Source organism: Adiantum capillus-veneris, chromosome 3 (genome assembly GCF_014529385.1).
Source record: "Adiantum capillus-veneris isolate H3 chromosome 3, ASM1452938v2, whole genome shotgun sequence".
Lineage (NCBI taxonomy): Eukaryota > Viridiplantae > Streptophyta > Polypodiopsida > Polypodiales > Pteridaceae > Adiantum > Adiantum capillus-veneris.
This window is the reverse complement of record NC_140933.1, coordinates 120,970,418-120,991,937: the sequence shown is the minus strand read 5'-3', so window position 1 is coordinate 120,991,937 and position 21,520 is coordinate 120,970,418. Positions and strand designations below refer to the sequence as shown.

Here is a 21,520-nt window from a genome sequence, read left to right as displayed (position 1 = left end):
GACACCATGGTCGATGTTTTGGTACCACCTTTGATCAATGTCATCAAATGAACTTATAGATGCTAGCTCACAGATTCCAACTTTAATAAAATATTGACTGTGATTCTCTCTTTGAAGCAGTTTAATAAGCTAAATGCACAATCTAAAGCCTAATCTTAAACCACATCTCCACAATCTACAACCCCGGGGTATTCAATAAGGGTTACCATATAATAGCATGTGAGTGTACAATAGGGAGGGTTTTTAAGGAAGAAAAGGCAGATTTTACAAAGGAGAGTCTTGTATATAGGGGTAAATAAGGCAATTTTGGTACACACAAGTGATGTCTCCTTGGTACTACTAGTGCATCCCCTAGGTCTACAACTCAGCAATAAATGAGGAACAATTATTACAATCCAAAACTCTACCTTCCTACACATCTCCATAATCTACCACTCCATCATACACCTCTTGAACTTGACAAGAAAACTCTTTCCCCTCGCTTTCATTCGAAGTAATTGCACATTGGTGGTCTTCTCGCTCACCAATAGCCCCTTTAGCTTCTCTATCTATCCCCCTCCTTAATTTTGAAACACTTATTTTCGTGATTCTTCACCTCGTGTTGCAGGTGCTGAGGATGTGCGCGTTCTCAAACACCATTTGGTGACCCTATAGAGCGACACCTTTTCACACATGTTGTTAACCTAGCCACAAACTGCAGTTCACCCTTTAGCAACTGAAACAAAGGTGCATCTTAAATTAAGGGAGAACACTTCTTCCTTGGGGCCAGCAATTGGAACCAATAGAGCTAGTAATTAGCCCCTTCGAGTATCTCTATACAGTGTGCCAAACTAAAAAAAATCATAAACAAATATATTGATACAGTCCTTAATATCTGAGAACCACTGCCCAAGTGCCAATCACTGACAGGAAAATGCAGCAATCAACGCCCTTGGATTTCCGAGTATTGGACTACTTCAATGGTGCCAGATGAGCTAACTTTGTAGCTGGCAGGTATAATTTCGGTGGAAGCAACTGCTGGGATCTCTTTGGGAAGGGCAATGGTGCCTTCCAACATCCCACACACCATTGTCATGCTTGGCCTCATCTCCGGTTCTTCATGTATGCATGACAGAGCTACCCTCACCATTGTATGTACTTGCTCCATAACAGCATCAGCTGCTTCGTTCTCAGCATGGTCACATTCTAAATTCATACCTAACCTTTTGTCCATAAGATCAGCAACTTTCCTTTCCCTGGTCTTCTTTGCTGCCCATTTCGGAAAATACCAGTCCTCGCTCCCCATCAGTCCCAACTCCACATTTTTCCTCCCACTTACCAACTCCAAAGCCACCATCCCAAAGCTGTACACATCACATTTCTTGCTCACTATCGATTGGGATACCCACTCCGGTGCTATGTAGCCTGGTGTCCCCCTTACTGCTGTCATTACTGATGATTGGTCCCTTGCCACCAGCTTTGCAAGCCCAAAGTCCGCCAGTTTAGCATCAAGATTTCCATCCAGTAGTATGTTCTGAGGCTTCACATCAAAGTGCAAGATTGGCTTTGGGCACTCTTCATGCAGATAAGCCAGACCTCTAGCTGTTCCAAGAGCCACGCTGTAGCGAGTTTCCCAACTCATCACCTGCCGCCTTTGCTCCCCTTCTTTGCAAAAGAGCCACTTATCCAAAGACCCATTTTCCATGTACTCGTAGACAAGCAACCTGTGCTTCTTTTCTAAGCAAAAGCCATAGAGATTGACTATATTGACATGACTTATGCCTCCAATTGTAGCAATCTCAGCCAGAAACTCCTTTTGTCCTTGTGACAGCATCTCTAGATTCTTGACTGCCACCCTCCTTCCGTCCGGCAGCACACCCTCATACACGGACCCAAATCCTCCCGAACCAAGATGTTTACTAAAATTTTGGGTGAATTTTGTTAACTCTCTGTACGAATATCGTGTGGGCAGCATTGGCAAAACACCCAACAGCTCCTGTTCTGCCAATTTTAGCTCAGGATCCATGTCTTTCTTCCACTTCCAGTAAATTGCTGCGGCTACAATGATAAGGACAAAAAGCGGCACAGCGACCGCAATTGCAACTATGGTAGAATGTGATGTAGACTTCGCTTCAATCAGCTGTATTTTTACGAATGCAATATGCTCATCCGGTGGTAGAGTGAGGAAGCTTACATTAGACAAAGTTGTGGTATCACCAAATGGCAAGCAGAAAGATGATTTGGTGTGATAGAGGAGTCCTGAGCAAGAACAATCTGAAGAACATGAAGCCTTGCATTCTTCAAGAGACTTATTGTTAGATTCCCACATCTGCTCAAATAAGGGCAGCATAGACATGTAAGCTACATTCCGGATCTCTGCAAGGGATTGAGATGAGACTTGCTCACATTCCAAACTGACTTTCCTTGTGCAACCTTGAGAGGGATTGGATATGTCAATGAGGGAGAATGCATTGCTTAAATTTTTGTTATCTTGCTCAGAAGGGCACCTGCAATAATTTACAGAACATTGTAATTGTAAATGTGTGTAATTTTATCTCTCTTTAATCTAATTCAAAGCACGCTCATGAGAAAATAAATAAATAAAAATGATGACCGTCCAAATGGTGGGTATCTGTCACAAAGTGATGACGTGGCATGGTCGACTGACGCACTCTAGACAGAGGGAGGTCCAACCTCTACTCAAAGATGCAGATACAGTCTTACCAACTTACACAGCCTAGCCAAGAGGCCTAAATTAAAGAACTTGAAGCTAAAAGTTGTACCAACTTATGATACCCCGGCCGATCCTCGGCCTAAAACCCTAAAGACCAAAAGCTTGCACTCTGAAAGAGGGTTCCGTAAATCGTGCTGACGTGGCAAATCATACGGATGCTAACATGGCAGGCTATACGGAAATTCCGCATTTTGTGCTGGCTATGCCACGTGGCAGGCTGTATGGATTTCCGTGATTCGCGCTGGCAGCTTTTGGGAGCATACACTTTTGGGTTTGCGGTGCTTTTGATACAATGCTTTTGGGGCTCTGCTTCCTTTATTATCCCTTGTAAGAATAAAAGAGCCCCTGGGGCCTCACTCTGCAAAGCATCTGGACACAGAGTCTGAGAGCAGAGGTCTATCGGGAGTTGTACTTTGCAATGATTAATGATAAAGAAATACCGAAAGGGGCGCAAGTCTTTGGGGCCAATACTTCTAGTGAAGAACTCCGCCATGCTCTCTCTCTCTCTCTCTCTCTCTCTCTCTCTCTCTCTCTCTCTCTCTCTCTCAAAGTTTAGTGACTTTGAAGTTTTTGTTCGTGTGTTGCTATTGATTTCTCACTTGGAGTGTCCAAGCCTGTTCAGTGGTGTAAGAGCTCAAAAAGATTCTTCTTCTACGGAGGATCCAATCCCTTCAGCAGCGCACACAGATTCTCGAGGAGAACATAACAGAATAGTTGAGATTTTATCTATATGTGAAAGAATCTTCGTGCCAAGACCCCGGACTTATTAGCTATGTGAAACAATCTCTGTGCCCCGACCCCAGACTTATTAGCTATGTAAAAGAATCTTTGTGCCTTGACCCCGACCTCGGACTTATTAGCCACTCCCACCCTTCGTACATCGCGCATCGGGCGCACTCCCATTTTCATCGCTCTGTCTCAAAGGGCATAAGCCATAAAGAACCCAAGAGTACACATGGGTTTTCACCGAGGATCTGACAGAGATAACACCTCTCAATGTGGCAACTGTTCAAAAATCCTTGCAAAATCTACATTAGTAGCATACTGTTCCTTCATGTCATCAAGCTCATGATGATAAGCAATTGACACAGCTGAAATTTGTGGCTTTCTTGATAACACATCAGCCACAACATTCTTCTTGCCTTCCACATGTAGAATCTGAAAGTGGAACATTGAGAGAATGTTTACCCATCGCATGTGCTTTTCGGATAACTTTGACTGCGTCAAGAAGTATCGCAAGGTCTGATGATCTGTCTAGACAACAAAATCAACACCTAACAGGTAGTGTTTCCAACTAGAAAGCGCATGAATCAATGCCAGTAGCTCTTTCTCATATATCTGCATAGTCTTTTCTAGCCCTTGCAAGATTTTTCTCTCATAAGCTACTACCCGACCATCTTGCATTAACATTGCCCCAATATTATTGCCACACGCATCACACTGGACCACAAATGACTTCCTGAGGTCTGGTAAGACAATTGCTAGATCAGAAGTCATGTTTTTCCTTAAGAAAAAAAAAAGTGAAATCTCTTTTTGTGTCCACTTGAACGTGACCTCTTTCTTTTGCAAAGCATGTAGGGTGAGCAATCTCGGCAAAGTTCTTGATAAACCTTCTGTACTAAGAGCATAAGCCCAAGAAGCTACGGACATTAGGCACAGTCTTCTAAACCTTATGTACTAAGAGCATAAGCCCAAGAAGCTATGGACATCATGCACAGTCTTCAAATCTGGCCATGTCCTGATTGCTTCAACCTTGGCAACATCCATTCAAATACCATCCTTTGACACTATGTGGCCAAGAAAGTGAATCTCTTCCAAGAAGAACTCGCTTTTCTTAGGATTGACAAGCAACCTGTGACTACGTCATAGTTACAAGGAATGGCCATTTTCAAGTCTCCGTTCCCCGTTCCCATTCCAATTTTCTGTTTTCGGATCCCTGTTTCGTGTTTCAGATGTGAGTATCTGAAACAGGGAATGGCATTTCATGCGTGTTGCAATTCCATGTTCCCCGTTCCAATCTCCTGTTCCGGGTAACTATGGACTGCGTATCTCTTCGAACACAATGGTCAAGTGACGTCTATGCTCCTCTTCATTCTTTGAGTAGACTATCATGTCATCAAAGAATGTGCCGACAAACTTTTGATGTGGGCGGAAAATCTGATCCATCATCCTATTGAACATAGCAAGAGCATTTGTAGGACCAAACGACATCACCAAGAACTCATACAAACCAAATGTCATCTTGAACATTTAACGCAATCTTGTGCACGTCCTCTGGCCTGATACGAATCTGATGGTACCCACTTTTAAGGTCTATCCTGCTGAAAATTGTAGCACCCTCTAGTCAATCAAGAATATCATCAATCCTTGGGATAGGAAACCTGTTCTCGATGGTATTCTTATTCAGCGCACGGTAGTCAATACACATGCGCCAAGAGCCATCCTTTTGCTGCATTAGAAGCACAGGGGAGCAAAAGGGTCAAGAACTAGGTAGAATCGGCCCTTTCTCTAGTAGCTCCTCTACTTGGCCCATAATCTCCTTTTTTTGTTAAGCTGCACTAACCCTGTACGGAGGTCTATTTGGTGGGCTACAACCTGGCACCAAATGTATCGCATGATCCTCACACCTCTCTGGCGGCACCTGACGGTAATGAATCAGAAAAACAGTCACTAAACTCTCGCAGAAATGCTGACCTTTCTTTATCTAACACACATAAATTTGGCTGACAATTATCTGAAACATCACGTGCAAAAATCAAGGACGCAGAAAGATGATTCTTAATTACAGAAGTGATAGCCAAAGCGAATACAATAGGGACAGACTCCCCTTTAAGCTTTACATCAAGGATGTGAGTTTTACCCCTATGCTGAAGGGTGATCTTTTTGTTAAAGACATCCAACACTCCATGTATAGGGAACATCCACGGAATTCCCAACAACGCATCACACCCTTCCCGTGGCATGATGTAAAATTCTTTTGTGTCCACAGATGACTGAATATGCAAACACAATGAGGCGTAACACACTCTGAGTGGCCAGGACATGCCAACCCTGCCTCCGTTGTGTACCCCATCTCTTCAGCTTTGATGCCTAGCTTGATGGCCAATTTGTAAGGGGCAGCGGAAGTGAATGTTGAACTTTGCTCAAGATGAGTACTCCGAACTATGCTCAAGGTTCCTTTTACTTATGGAAGGGAGAGCCTTCCGTTCCTTTAGTGAGAGAGTGCAATTGATCACAAACAAAGTGGCAAACACTGTGAATGAAGGTGCACGAGATTGAGAGATAGAGAGAGAAGAATACGACACCAGAATGTTGTCAAAACCCTCCTCCGAAGGCCCCACTCTCTATGGGGAGAGCGGTCTACTATTGATTGCACAAATCTCTACAATGCTTTGGACTTGCCGACAATGTCAACGACGATGAGGACGACGACGAGATGGGCTGAAATCTGGAAACTCTGATGGCTGAAATCTGCAAATCTTATCGGCTGAATTCTGATTCTACGTCAGTGACGACGGCGATGCAACGACGATGCGCTGAAAACGCAGATGCTGAAATCTGCGTTTTCCGGGCTGAATCTGCAAATTGTGGTCGATCTGACCTTGCAGCGAGGATCTGCTACGGGAAGGTGAGATCTGCGAGGTTTGGGAGCTACGGTACGGTGTCTGAATGCTGAAAACTGAAAACGCTGAGGCTAATCCGGATTCTGTCGCGGTGAATCTGCAAAACGCTGGGCTTGCTTGCTGATCCAAAAACGCTAGGGCTGGTTCTTGGTCCTTGATGCAAAAACGCTAGGCTTCTGCTATTCTGCTACTGCCGAGGCTGATCTGCCATGCAAAAACGCCAGGGGCTGCTGTAGGTGAAAAACGCTAGGCTTCTGCTGTTGGCAAAAACGCTAGGTTTGCTGTTGGGGAGTCTTGCTGAGAAGGTGCCTGTAGAACACACGGTTCCTGCTGCCTCTTTTGCCAAAAAGTGCTAGCGCTAGGTTTTCTTATATATTAACTTAGCCAAATTGCCCTACCCAGTTTCCCAACAAAAGTCACTTATTAATAATAAGTGAAAAATGGAAAAAAAAAATAGGGAAAATAGGTCTATGCAATATATAAATGCTCCTAATGGGTTCTGATGAATTTGATGATCATGCTTTGTGCAACAAGAGAATATGCATCTACTCTAAGTACCTGGACATGCACGGACTCACAAAAGTGCCAGAACACTTCCTAATCTAACTGAACTGAATTGAATCCTTGTCACTTAAATAGCTTGTCCACATACAAATAGGGTTAGATGTGCACGTGACACAATTCTAGTGAGATAAAGTTTGCTTTAGCACCTGGATCAGAGAAGAATAGTGTTGTCTGGTCTCTGACTTTACCCCACACTTTGCATAATTCACTGGCATCTGAACTTGGCCTATCACCCACCATATCTCGCACTAGACCTGTCGTGGGTTTGGACTTCTTGCCTTTTCTGTCCTCTTTGTCCTCTGAGCCAGCTGGCCTCCTCTGGGGACAATCTACAACCAAATGGCCAGGCTCCTTGCATATAAAGCATTTGGTCTCAGCCATTAAAGCCTTCTTCTCCTCGAACGACTTGAACGCAAAAGGCTTCCTTTACTTTTTCTTTGCATGTCCTTCAGACGTCTCGGCTAAGTCCTTAGCTTTCCTTGTCTTTCTGATCCCCGGGACGCTTCAGGACATTTTGCGTCACCGGTGCCATATGTGCCCACTTGTCGGGAAAACCAGACATGCCAAAATTGCCTTGTGGCACCTCAAATTGGCCCTGATTGCATTGAAACCCTTGCTACATGCTAATGTTACCATACATGGGGTTTGGCATCTTCTGTCCGGGCGATGGAAACATGAAACCGGCTTGTAGGGCGGTAGACTTTAGCTTTCACACGATCCTTTACTTGAAAAACTTTACTTGAACTTTACGACACAGAGGAACTTCACGAACAAAACCTGTGACTGGAATGAACACTTCAAGCAAACCACGGCCTGGCAGCTAAAGTGCTACCAAGCAGACAACGACACCCTGTAGGCTCCAAAGACTGGCGCCCCTTTCGGTATTTCTTTAATCTTATTGCAAATAGACGACCCGAACACTTTCACCTAGCTCTCACCAAGCTGTCCAAACCTGTCCATGGCTGTTTGCAAGTTTTTGACACAATTTTGCCAACATAACGGCACAAAAACTTTTGTAGGTCAAAAGTACACACCAACTTTCCCTTGCGATTTGGAAGCTTTCCAATGAGCTGCAGGTCAATTTCAGCGTGCTGTAATTCCCTATTTTGTCACTGTCAGGTGCTCAAAGCCTTGTTTAAGCATCCGAAGGCTTTCTCGAGGCTCCCCTGACAATGTCCTGCAGTTTAGGTGCCAAACCCTAAAACTGCAGAAGAGCACAGCAAGCTATGGTTTTTTGTTTTGGGTCGTTTTTGGCGGAGCGAGCACGTTTATGCGTGTCTCAGGTGCTCCCGCACGCAATGGGACAATTCCCCTTTGAAACGGATGAGTTTTCACGCGAGAAAACGCTCCGTTTTCGCAATCCTTCGCGGTGGAATTGTGCGTAACTATGGGGGATTAGCAATTAGCTAATTCAGTTCCTGTACAGAAGCCACACAATGTCAAGCCATGTGTGACTTCAACAAGAGTGTCCCAAAAATCAAATAAAAATCAAGGGAAAGAAACCAACAACTAAGGTTATTGGTTGCCACAGCCTCGTGCAAGCACCTCACCCTTGAAAGGATTCAATAGACTCACATGAAAAGCATTGTGAGCCTTCCAAGTATCTGGCAACTTCAATCTGAAGGATACATCATTTGTCTTCTCTTGAATCTAGAAAGGGCCATAATACCGCATACTTAGCTTTGGAAAAAGCCGCTCCTTTCCCTTTCATTTCCTTAGGCGTGCCTTCTCAAAGCGTAAGAGCACCCAATCATCTTCCTTCAGCTGCAAGTCGCGTTGATGCTTGTCGGCTTCCTTCTTATGCCGTGCATGAGACTTCTCAAGAGCCTCGCGAACCTTGGCAAAAGCAGTGTCCAGAGCTTGCGTGTACTGATTTGCTTCAAAAATCTTACCTTTGGTGCTTAGTAACGGTGGTACCTTCTTAGCACCTTCAATTACCTCAAATGGCGCTTTCCCCGTCGACGAACAAACTATGTTGTTGGAGGAAAACTCCACCAAGGGCAAATACTTTTCTCATTGAGTCTTTTGATCGGAAATATAAAACTTCAACAAGTCCAAAACCACTGAATTGGCTCTCAGACTGCCCGTCAGTCTGTGGGTGGAACTAGGACGAGAACTGCAACCATGTGCCAATGTTCTTCTAGATTGCCCTCCAAAACAAACTAGTGAATCAGGAATCTCTATTCGAAACAATGGACTCAGGCAATCGGAAAATCTGTGAGAAACAGTTTTGCCAAATAATCGGGCTTAATTGTCTTCTTTATCGGAATGAAGTGGGCTTGCTTATTGAATCTGTCGATGACTGTCCAAATGCCATCCTGCCACTCTGAATCTTGAGAAGATCAAAATAAAATCCAGGGCGATGCTTTCCTAGGGACGGGCCTTTTGACATACCAAGCAACTGCGAACAAACTCAGCCACATCCTTTTTGAGCCTCGACCAGTAGTAGTGCTCAACACCCTTCAAGGTGGTATCTATGCCGCAGTGGCCCAAAAAAAAGGTAGACAATGGTACTCTATCCAAAACCTTTTGCCTCTAAGGCTGTGTAACACACAACATTGTTTTCCGCATCAAATAGCCATCCCATATGGAATAGCTTACAACTGTCTCCCCACTTTGTAATCGGGTAAACATGTCTGCAAAATCAAGATCGGTGGTGTACTGATCTATCATATCCTCGAAGCTTCTATGATAAATCGCGGAAATAGACAGAACCAAGGGCTTGCGAGACAACACATCTGCCACTAAATTCTTCTGTCCTTGAACATGGACTATCTGGAAATGAAATTGTGACAAAATGTTAGCCCATCTCATCTACTTTTCTGAAAGCTGCTTCTGAGACAAGAAGTAGCGACGTGAAAACATCTTGTTCTCGTAAGCTATGACATGGCCTTCTTGCATCAAGACTCCTTCCAAACTGCGACCACATGCATCATAGTAAAAAGGGCTTCTGCAAGTCTGGCAAGGCCAAAACTGGTCCCGTTGTCAACTTTTCCTTGAGAGTCTGAAAGGCTGCAATCTTTGACGATCCCCAAGTAAAGGGAACCCCTTTCTGAGTCAGCACATGCAAAGGAGAAGCTATCTCTACAAATTTTTGAATGAGCCGTCGATAGTATGAGCAAAAGTTCAGAAAGCTTTGAACTTCATGAACATTTTTCAAATCAAGACAATCACGAATAGTCTCAACTTTGGCTGGGTCCATCTTTCCACCTTCCACTGAGACGATGTGTACCAAAAAGTCTCTCTCGCAAGAAAAACTCGTTCTTTTTCGCATCTACAACCAGATTATGTTTCTGCACTGCCTGGAAAACTTGTAACAGATGGTGTGTGTGCTCTGCCTCACTCTTGGAGAAGATGATGATGTCGTCAAAGAAAGTACCCACAAATGATCGGTACTCTCTAAAAATACCAAAAAGTCGTCTTGAAAGCTGTCTTGTAGATGTCTCCAGGAGCAATTCGGATCTAAGGATATCCACTCTTTAGAACGATTCTGCTAAAGTAAGCAGACCCTTGAAATCTGTGGAGTATATCATTGATTCTTGGGATCATTGATTCTTGGGATAGGAAATCTGGTCTTGATGGTGATTTTATTGAGAGGTCTATAGTCAATGCACATTCTCCAAGATCCATTTTTCTTGAAAACCAACCGCATTGGCGACGATAAGGTGGTGTACTGGGCTGAGTGAGACCCTTCTCTAGAAGCTCTTTCATAATTTTCCTCTTTCTTTTTTGAAATCCTTTGATCATCGTGCATCAGGTTCCCTTAGTTCGTCGGAACCCTCGGATGCGCTACCATCTAATTCTCGTACTGCTCCGAAATCCGGTGATGATATGTTATCCGGCTTCTTCGATTCGTTCTCTTAATTGGAAGACTCTTGCTCTAATGAGATGGATATTGTCTTGTCCATGGGTCAGCATGCCTCCCAAATCCTTGCTTAGCATGTCCCATAATTCTTTGAATGTAGTCAGACATGCTCTCAAATCTCTTTTGGAAAACCATAACAAAAACCGCTCCATATGGTCTCGCAAATAATCTTTCGTAACAAAGACACTGGCAAATAAGTATCCCAAAAACCTCTGGCAATAACCACCCAATGTATCTTTCTTAATCATTCAAATGATGCCAAGTTGTGATTACATCTTTTTTTTCATATTTGTCTGATATCCAAGTGTCACATGCACATCTAACCGTATGTGCATGTGGACAAGCTACTTCAGGTCTAGGGTTCAGGTCAGCTTAGGAAGTATTCTGGCACCTTTGTGAGCCTATGCACAGGACGTGCATGTCCAGGCACTTAAGACTAGTTGCATATCCTCTGGTTGCACACAGCATGATCATCAACATGACATTCAGTACCCATTTTGAGCATTATACAGTGCACAGAACCAATTTTTCTATTTATTCATTTTTCACTTATTATTTAATAAGTAATTTTGTTGGAAAAGTGAGTAGGGCAAATTTGCTAAGCTACTATAAAAGAAACCTAGCGCTGGCACTTTTTGGCAGAAGAGGTAGAAGAAGTTCCAGTAACTTGCAGTGCACCTTCTCAGCAAGACCGGCAAGAGGCCCTAGCGTTTCCAGCCAACAGAAGCAGAAAGCGTTTCCACGTTGCAGAACAGCTTGGAGTTTTTGCTACAGATCAACTGGCGTATTCAGTTTGCAGTACTTAGCCTAGCGTTTGCAGATTCCGACGTCAAATCAGCCCAAGCACATCAGCGTTTTCAGTTTTCAGCACTGACACAACAGATCCAGCCCCTAGCCTCGCAGATCTCACCTACCCGGCCGTACCGTCAGATCAGCTAACGTTTTCAGATTCAGCCCGCTGTTCGCAGTTTTCAGCATGTGCGTTTTCAGCGCATCGTCGCCGCGTCGTCGCCATCGCCGTCCTCGCCGACACAGTGTCAGAGATCAGCAAGAAGTCAGCGTTTTGCAGATTTCAGCAGTTCAGCCCTAGTGTTTTCAGATTTCAGCCCTAGCGTTTTCAGATTTCAGCCCGTCCTCATCGCCGTCGTCATTGTCGTCGACATCGTCGGCAAATCCATTGCATCTAGACCATTGTACCAAATTTGTGCAATCAATAGCATCGACCTCTCTTGCCATAGAGAGGGGGGGCCTTGGAGGAGGGTTTGAGAAGCGTCTGGTGTCGTATTATTCTCTCTCTCTCAGTCCCATCACCTTCATTCACAGTAGCATTCACTTTGTTTGTGATCATTGCACTCTCTCACTAAAGGTACGGAAGGCTCTCCCTTCCATAAGTAAAAGGAACCCTTGAGCACAATACGGAGCACTCATCTTGAGCAAAGTCAACATTCACTTCCACTGAACCTTACATTGGTATCAGAGCTTTGGCAGTGTTCTCTATCACTCAAGGAAAGAACCACAAGAAATTTTTTGCTTGTTGCGGTCACACGTAACCAAAGTCCACTTGGGCGCGCATGTCGGTTCCTAATCGTGTTTTTGAAGAGTGACTGGTAACCCAAGAAAGAAAGGCTTGTCCAACCTCCCCTTGTTCCTCTTTTCACTCATTGAGAGTGAACCGTGCACTTAGCGGCCGGCCAATTGACGTAAGGTGGGAAAAAGCAACCTTGGTGTGAGCACAAGGCCGCCAAGGGGTGCGCCCGTAGGAAAGAGTCGAGCTTAGGTAAGAGAAAAGCCTTCTCAAACACCGATTGCAAGCTAAAGAACCTCAAGAATCCAAGTTCCTTATGAACTTAAGTACCCAAGATGGTCATCACCCGAAGCGGAATGAATACTTTGCGTGAAGGTGATGAGTATGGAGGTGGTGAAGAATAATTTTCCCTACCAGGATGATTTTTTTCCGACCCTCCATCTTCCCCATCTACGCCACGGGTTGCACCAAATCCTATGGAAGCTTTGGTCAAGTCGATGATGGACATGATGCTACAACAAGAGGCGCACCTTGGATCGCGAGCGTGATCAAGCACGCTTGGCGGTCGAAGAAAGAAAGGCAGTCTTGGATCGCGAGCACGAAGAAAGAAAGACAGACTTGGATCGCGAGCGCTAAGAAAGAAGGGTGGCCTTGGAGCGTGTCACAAAGTGATGACGTGGCTACAGACAGCAGAAACCCTAATTTCCGGAATCACATAGGCGGGAAATTTTTTTATTTTTATTTTTTTTTAAATGCAAATCCTAGCTTTTTGCTACGCATGGATGAGAGAAAGAGTTTGAATTGATTTATTTTAACTCTCATTGAGAGAGAGAGAGAATTTTCTTTTGCTTTCAAGCTTTTGGGGCTCTGCTTTTGGGCATCCCTTGTAACCTTTAAATTAGTGGTGAGGGCCTCACTTCTCAGAGCATCTGGACGCAGAGTCTGAGAGTGAAACCCGAGCCACTCTCTTGTACTTTGAACTGATTAATACAAAAAGAAATACCGAAAGGGACGCCAGTCTTTGCGGCCAATATCTCTATGCACGGAACTCCGTCGGGCCAGTGCAAATCTATTGTGATCTGTGAATTGTTTTGAAGTGGTTATTTGGTGCTGTCGCGATTGATTCTTGACTTGGAGTGTCCCAGTCTGTTACACTGGTATCAGAGCACGGCCGATTTCTCTTCTACGGGAAATTCAATCCCCAATTTTTTTCCGCGGCACCTATGGCTTCACGCAAGGATCAGTCGACTCCCTCTGCATCTGGAGATGCGGACAGGGATCACAACGAAGATTCTGACAGAGTATGGCCCGCCTCGGCCTACTCAGGCGGAGCAAAGAGAGATGAAGCGTCGTCAATTGATCGGCGATGCAACAAAGATGATGCTCAGTTTTGCGAAGGATCCGAAATTAGCAAAATATATAAGCGAGACTTCTTTTCAAGAAGTGCATGAACAGTGGCAGAAAACCACTACACCACCACTGAAACCCGCTCTCAAGAAACTTTCTGATCACAAACAATATTCAGAGAAGGAATTACAAGAGGTGGTTGATGCACGGATTGCTCAGCTTTTTGACGCGCAAAAGAAAGCCGAAAAGCACGGCAAAAAGCAGAAGAAAAGCACTGACTTCCCAGGATATTTGGGTCGTCAGTCGACTTTTGACAAGGCAAAGAAACAGAAGAAGCGTGTTTGATTTGACGGAGTACCCAGTTCTTCTTCTTCTTCTTCTTCTTCTGACAGTTATTCTAGCTCTTCAGATTCGAGCGAAGAAGACAGAAAAGGTAAAAAGTGAAGCAAGAAACAAAGCTTCGGAAAGGGCAAGAAAAAGGCAAAGAAGACTAAATCTCGCCCAGAGACTGACAGTTCTACTGAGGACTCGTCGACAGACAGCTCAGATTCTAACGATGGAAACTTCTATGCGAACAAGAAGAATTTTTACAAAGCCAACCAGTATGACTTTCTTGTAGATAAAAGCAAGAAAGTCCGAGAGTTTAAGGAAGGTGGCCACTCGATCAAGTTTGATATTTTTTCAGGATACTCAGATGCTTCGAAGGCTTTGTCTTTTATACAGCAGTTTGACATTGCTTTCGCAGGAGGACGCTATTCAGAGCACTCCAAGATTCAGATAGCTACCTCTTACCTTAAGGGGAATGCTCGTACTTGGTGGTTAAACAAGACTGCACCAGTTAAATGGCTGAAATTTAAAAAGCTTTTTATTTCTTCTTGGTTGACGCAAGAATATGAACGAGATATACGAGCTGCTTGGAACCATCTTCGGATGACCAAGAAAGATACAATCAATGCTTATTGTGAAAGATTCTGGAGCTCTTTTCTACCCGCCTCTTCATTCAAGAAGATCTCGTTCAGAGAACAGATTGAGAGGTTCACCTTGGGTCTACCTACAGAGATCCGAGAGAAGTCAGCTTCTATTCAGGAGTTGATGAGTCGTGCGAAGCGGGGCTTTGCCATTCACTCTGGCAGTCTGACCTACCCCACAGATGAGGCCATGACACAACGAGCCAAACAGACTTCTGGGAATGAAAGTAGAAAGAAAAAGAGCAACCCAGAGAAAAAGGATGCACGACCCAAGCTTACTCCTGAGGAGAGAGCTCGCTTCATCAGAGAGGGGAAGTGCTTTGGATGCGGGGGACCTATCTCTGCGAAGTGCCCTAAAAAGGCATAGAAAGAACAAAATGATAAAGACGACGACAAGCCTGAGAGTTCGAGAGCAGCTGAGGAACGCGGCAGAAAAGGCAGATAGTAAAGCAGAACTGGTACCACATGGCGTGGGACCTGCACCAAATCTAATGAATGAAAGTACAAACTTTACCGCTTTTGGGGCAAAGTGAAGGATCAGGAAGCTCTTTTGAAGGAGCCAAGGCCAACTTCTTTTCACTTGGAATTGGCGGCTTGATTTGGAAATTACGCCCGACAGACTAACGCCACAGGCGGAGGTAGTTCGACTGGCACCCGGATGGGATGTTGCCATTACACTGAGCATTGGCAAACTTCGTTTGCAATGACAGGGGTGTTCAGGGCACGCGAGTGACGTTCTACTCAGAATCCCTTGGTACCACAAGAACTACGCCGTGGTTGACTACCGGGCCGAGAAAGCGACTTTGATAAATGAAGGGCTTAGAGATTGTACTTGATGAACTTCAGTTTCTTACTCATTCTTTTGGGAGAGAACTGAACGATGGATAAAGGTTGAATATGTTTTGACCTGATCAAAAGAACGCCAAGATTTTTCTCCACACTCATGCCGATTGCTTTTCAAAGGGCTTGAAGATCAAACCATTGATCTCATACCTGGAAGCACGCCACCGAACCGGCCACCTTACCGTGTAAGCCGAGTACAGAATGAAAAGATTATGAACCCAATGAAAGACCTCTTGGAAAAGGGTCTTGTCCAGCATAGTACTTCACTGTATTGCTCTCCACTATTGTTGGATTTGAAGAAAGACGGATCTTGGAGAATGTGCATCAATTATAGCACTCTCAACAAAATCACCATCAAGAACAGATTTCCGATTCCTAGGATCGATGATATACTCGACAGGTTACAGGGATCCTCGTGCTTTAGCAGGATTGACTTGAAGAGTGGATATCATCGGATCCAAATCGCGCCGGGAGACGTCTACAAGACAGCCTTTCGGACGACTTTTGGGTTATTTGAGTTTTTGGTGATGCCTTTTGGCTTAACCAATGCTCCTGCGACATTTAACCACATGATGGACAGGATTTTTCAAGAGTACGGGCTATTTGTTGGCACTTTCGTTGATGATATCATTGTTTTCTCCAAGAATGAAGCAGAACACAGAGATCGTATGCTTCGGAGATACATTTTTTTTGGGACACTTTGTCTTAGCAACAGGAGTGCAAATGGATCCGGCCAATAAGACACTATCCGTGATTGGCCCGATTTGAAGAATGTCCATGAAGTTGAAAGCTTCTTGGGACTGTGTTCGTACTACACACGGTTCATTCGAAAGTTTGCAGAGGTTGCTTCCCCTTTGCCTATCTTGATACAGAAAGGAGTCCCTTTCTCGTGGGGATCCACAGAGGTGACTGCCTTTCAGACATTGAAAAAGAAATTGACTACAAGACCAGATTTGACTTTGCCGGACTTGCAAAGTCATTTGAAGTATTTTGTGATGCTTATGGTCGTAGTCTGGGTGCGGTCTTGATGCAAGAAGGCCATGTCATTGCTTGCGAGAGCCGATTGTTCTCTAGGCCGGAGATGACAGCACAGATTTATGAGAAAGAGCTTTTGGTGGTTATCCATGCTCTTACTCAGTGGCGGCATTACCTACTCGGAGCGGAATTTACTGTCTTTACAGACCATCAGACTTTGCGCTACTTCTTGCCAAAGAAGCAGCTTTCGGAAAAGCAGATGCGGTGGGCGAACATCTTGTCACAGTTTCACTTCCAGATTGTCCATGTGCAAGGACAGAAGAATGTGGTGGCAGATGCTTTGTCTCGGAAGCCGTTGGTTCTGGCTATTTCCGCAATACATCATAGGAGCTTCGAGGATAGGGTCAATCAGTATGCCACAGATACAGATTTTGCAGATATTTTCACACGGATACGGGATGGGGAGATAGTAGCTGGATACTCCCTTCGAGAAGGCTACTTGATGAAAAAGACTATGTTGTGCATTACACAGCCGTTGAGGGAAAAGGTTATGACTGAATGCCACTGTCCACCTTTTACGGGTCACCGCGGCATTGCTACCACCATGAAAGGGGTAGAGATATACTTCTTTTGGCCGAGACTCAAAAAGGATGTGGAAGAGTTTGTGCGCAGTTGCTTAGTATGCCAGAAGGTCAAGTTTGACAGGCATAGGGCACATGAATTGTCACAGCCTTTACCCATACCCACCCGAAATATTGAAATGGATTTCATTTTTGATCTCCCGAGAACACAGAATGATCACGATGATTTTTCGATTACATGGCACGTCGGAGACGATTGTCTCCGACAGAGACCCCAGATTTATGAGTTTGTTTTGGAAGGCAATTTGAAAGAACATTGGCACGCGGTTGCAGTTCTCGTCATCGTTCCACTTGCAGACTGACAGGCAATTTGAGATTGCCAACCCCAGATTTATGAGTTTGTTTTGGAAGGCAATTTGAAAGAACATTGGCACGCGGTTGCAGTTCTCGTCATCGTTCCACTTGCAGACTGACGGGCAATTTGAGATTGCCAATTCAGTGGTTTTAGATTTATTGAAGTCTTGTATCTCGGATCAGAAGACTCAATGGGAAAAGAACTTACCTTTGGTGGAATTTGCCTACAATAACACGATACACTCTTCAACGGGGAAGACGCCATTTGAGATTGTTGAAAGTGCTGCGAAGGTTCCATCCTTCCTGAGCACGAAAGATTAGATACTTGAAGCGGATGAATATTCGCGAGATTTGGATACGGCTTTTGCCAAGGTTCACGAGACTTTGCAGAAGTCTCAAGAACGATAGAAAAAGGCAACGGATCACCATCGTCGCGACTTGAAACGGAAGGAGGATGATTGGGTGCTCCTACCTTTTGAGAAGGCACGCCTACGAAAGCAAAAGGGAAAGGAGAGGCTTTTTCCAAAGCTTAGTATGCGATACTACGGACCTTTCCAGATAACTGAAAAGATAAATGATGTCTCCTTTCGATTGAAACTGCCAAAGACTTGGAGGATTCACAATGCATTCCATGTGAGTCTCTTGAAACCTTTTAAAGGTGATGTGCCTGATGATGGGGAGCCTAATGAGCAACCCGAAGTGGAAGAAAACGAGGAGATCCTTGTTCCTGAACAGATTTTGGCACATAAGGATACGAAGACTAAAGGTAAAGTCTGAAGGAAGTTCTTGGTTAAGTTCAAGAACTTTTCTGCATTTGATGCGAAGTGGATGGAGCAGGAGGACCTAGCAGATACTCCTCGGATTGTGAAACTTTACCTCGATGCTTTGGTTTAGCATAGTCTATTCCAAACGGAACCCAGAATTCAGCTTGGCCAGAGATCTGGTGCAGTGGGATGCACAAGAGGGGAGTCACTCCACTCCTTTGTCAACAGATGCCTTGGTTTTGATACTAAAGTCACTGATGTCTCTTTGAGCTTCAGGGATACTGAGAGCTGACAATATTCTGATGGATGACTTTATGAAATGGAATTCCTGATAATGATACTGATTTGTTTCTTCACTTCTTTTGAGTGCAGGAATTGATAGACGAAATGACTGCAGCATTTTGGTCTGATTGATCTCGAATAGACATGGTTGCAATAGGGGTTAGTCAATCGGACATCAATGAGGTCCCGACTGGACCTAGATGTGATTGCTAGCTACATTGCCGATAAATCATGGTCTAAGATCCGAATGAATGTTGAATGTCATGTGATGTCCTATGATGTCTGGTGATGTCCCGTGATGTCGTGTCATGTGACTGTCGATTTTGTACATGTGCTAGGTGTGTGTTCCTAGTACGTAGGTACTAACAGTCAATGTCTGCTAAGACAGTTTATGGCTTTTGTCGGTTTTGCAGGCGTAATCGCGGTTGACTACAATGCTTTCAAGAGGGGGGTATGTCACAAAGTGATGGCGTGGCTACGGACAGCAGAAACCCTAATTTCTGTCAAAAACCCTAAAATTCCTGCAAACCCTAATTTTTGCCAGAAACCCTAATTTCCGAAAATCGCGGAGACGGAAAATTTTTATTTTTTATTTTTTTTAAATGAGCGACGCAAATCCTAGATTTTTGCTACGCAAGGATTTTGGATGAGAGAAAGAGTTGAATTGCTTTATTTTAACTCTCATTGAGAGAGAGAGAGAGAGAGAGAGAGAGAGAGAGAGAGAGAGAGAGAGAATTTGCTTTTGCTTTCAAGCCTTTGGGGCTCTACTTTTGGGCATCCCTTGTAACCTTTAAATTAGTGGTGAGGGCCTCACTTCTCAGAGCATCTGGACGCAGAGTCTGAGAGTGAAACCCGAGCCACTCTCTTGTACTTTGAACTGATTAATACAAAAAGAAATACCGAAAGGGGCGCCAGTCTTTGGGGCCAATATCTCTAGGCATGGAACTCCGCCGGGCCAGTGCAAATGTATTGTGATCTGTGAATTGTTTTGAAGTGGTTATTTGGTGTTGTCGCGATTGATTCTTGACTTGGAGTGTCCAAGTCTGTTACAGAGCGTGAGCATGAGCAAGCGCGCTTGGCGGCCGAAGAAAGAAGGGTAGCCTTGGAGAGTGAGCCTGAGCAAGCGCGCTTGGCGGTCGAAGAAAGACGAGCGGCCTTGGAATTAGAACGTGGGGCGCAGAGAGACCAACGCATGCAAGAGTTGGTCCTACAAATACTCACCTCGAAGTCCGAGCCACTCAAGGACATGGACGAATCATCAGGTAGCACAAGTTGAGAAGCGGATTCCAACAACCCCGTCAGTGAGAAGGTGATGTTCAATAAGTATGACGGTAAGATGGATGCTACTATTATTCATTCTTGGTTGCATCAATTTAAGACTTACTTTGCGACAACTAAGAAAACAAGAAATAGCAAGGTTTTGACGGCAATCATGTATCTTGTTGGTGATGCCATTAATTGGTATCACGCATGGCAAGAGGCACAGTTGACCGCGAATGTCACAAACTTGTGACGTGGCTGCCCAGTACTCACACACACCCCCGCTGGCAGCAATCCCGAGCCAAAAATGCTGACGTGGCAGGTTCGCGGCAAAAGGCTGACGTGGCCTGCTGTATGGACGTGACGTGGCCTGCTATATGGGGGCCCGCGTTTTGCGACAGATTTTGCGGCAGCAGCTGTACGGGAAAAAAAAAACAAGGCCAGCTTTTTGGGCTACTGCTTTATTCTTAGCAAGAGGAAGAAAGAGAGAGAGAGAGAGCTTTACTTTTTTAAAAGCTCTGCTTTATTTACTCGAGAGAGAGCTTGTGAGAGACAGAGAGCTTTTGCTTTATTTTTTTGGCAAGGCTTTTGATTTTGAAGCTTTTGGGCTCTGTTTTTAGCATCCTTTGTAAACCTATTTAATAGTGGCTTGGGCTCTCACTTCTCAGAGCATCTAGACGCAGAGTCTGAGAGTGAGTCCCAACCACTCCCTTGTAATTTGAGTTGCAGATTAATACAAAAAGAAATACCGAAAAGGGCGCCAGTCTTTGGGGCCAGTATCTCTATGCATGGAACTCTGTCGCGCGAGTGTCGAATCAATTGTAAACTGTGAATTGTTTTGAAGTGAATTCTTGTGGTGTCGCGGTAGATTCTCGACTTGGAGTGTCCAAGTCTATTACAATGGTATCAGAGCGCGGCCAATTTTTCTTCTCCCGGGAAATCGATCCTTTTTACGCGGCACCTATGGCTTCAAACAGAGATCAATTGACTTCCTCTGCATCCGGAGATGCAGGAAGAGATCACGACGAAGATTCATGCGCGGAGTACGACCCGCCTCGGGCTACTCAGGGGGAGCTTGTAAAGATGGAGTGTCGACAATTGATCGACGATGCAACAAAGATGATGCTAAATTTTGTGAAGGACCCGAAATTTGCGAAATTTATGAGCCAGACCTCCTTCGACGAGGTGCACTCACAGTGGCAGCAAACCACTGAACCACCCCTCAAACCGGCACTGAAGAAACCTCCTACTCCAAGGATGTATACAGAGCAAGAATTAGAAGAGGTGGTTGATGCACAGATTTCTCAGCTTTTTGATGCGCAGAACAAAGCTAAAAAGCACGACAAAAAGCAAAAGAAAGGCGCTTACTTCCCAGGTTATTTGGGTCATCAGTCTACATTTGCATCGGTCAGAAATCAAAAGAAGCGTGTTCGATTTGAAGGAGTACCCAGTTCTTCTTCTTCTTCTTCTTCTTCTTCTTCTTCTTCTTCTTCTTCTTCTTCTTCTTCTTCGAGTTCTTCTAGCTCTTCTGACTCGAGCGAAGAAGACAGAAAGGGTAAAAAGCGAAGCAAAAAGCAAAGCTTCAAAAAGGGCAAGAAAAAGGCAAATAAGTCTAAATCTCGCCCAGTTGTTGACAGTTCTACAGAGGACTCGTCTTCGGATAGTTCGGACTTTGACGACAACAGCTTTTACGCAAAGAAGAAGAATTTTTATAAACCAACCAGTATGACTTCCTGGAAGATAAAAGCAAGAAAGTCCGAGAGTTCAAGGAAGGTGGTCAGTCAATTAAATTTGACACGTTTTCTGGATGTAGAGATGCTTCGAAGGCTTTGGCTTTCATCCAACAGTTTGACATA

General features: G+C 44.5%; 1 protein-coding gene across 1 annotated transcript in view; it reads right to left on the bottom strand.

The window, feature by feature from the left end:
* Positions 1 to 716: 716 nt before the first annotated feature.
* The window catches only part of LOC147461617 (G-type lectin S-receptor-like serine/threonine-protein kinase SD2-5), a 71,020-nt gene continuing 50,216 nt past the window's right edge, over positions 717 to 21,520 (bottom strand). Inside the window, exon 2 of the mRNA XM_086509111.1 lies at positions 717 to 2,486. Within this exon, the coding sequence (XP_086365237.1) occupies positions 923 to 2,486 (1,564 nt within the window). The 3' untranslated portion in view covers positions 717 to 922. The remainder of the gene's footprint in view (positions 2,487 to 21,520) is intronic.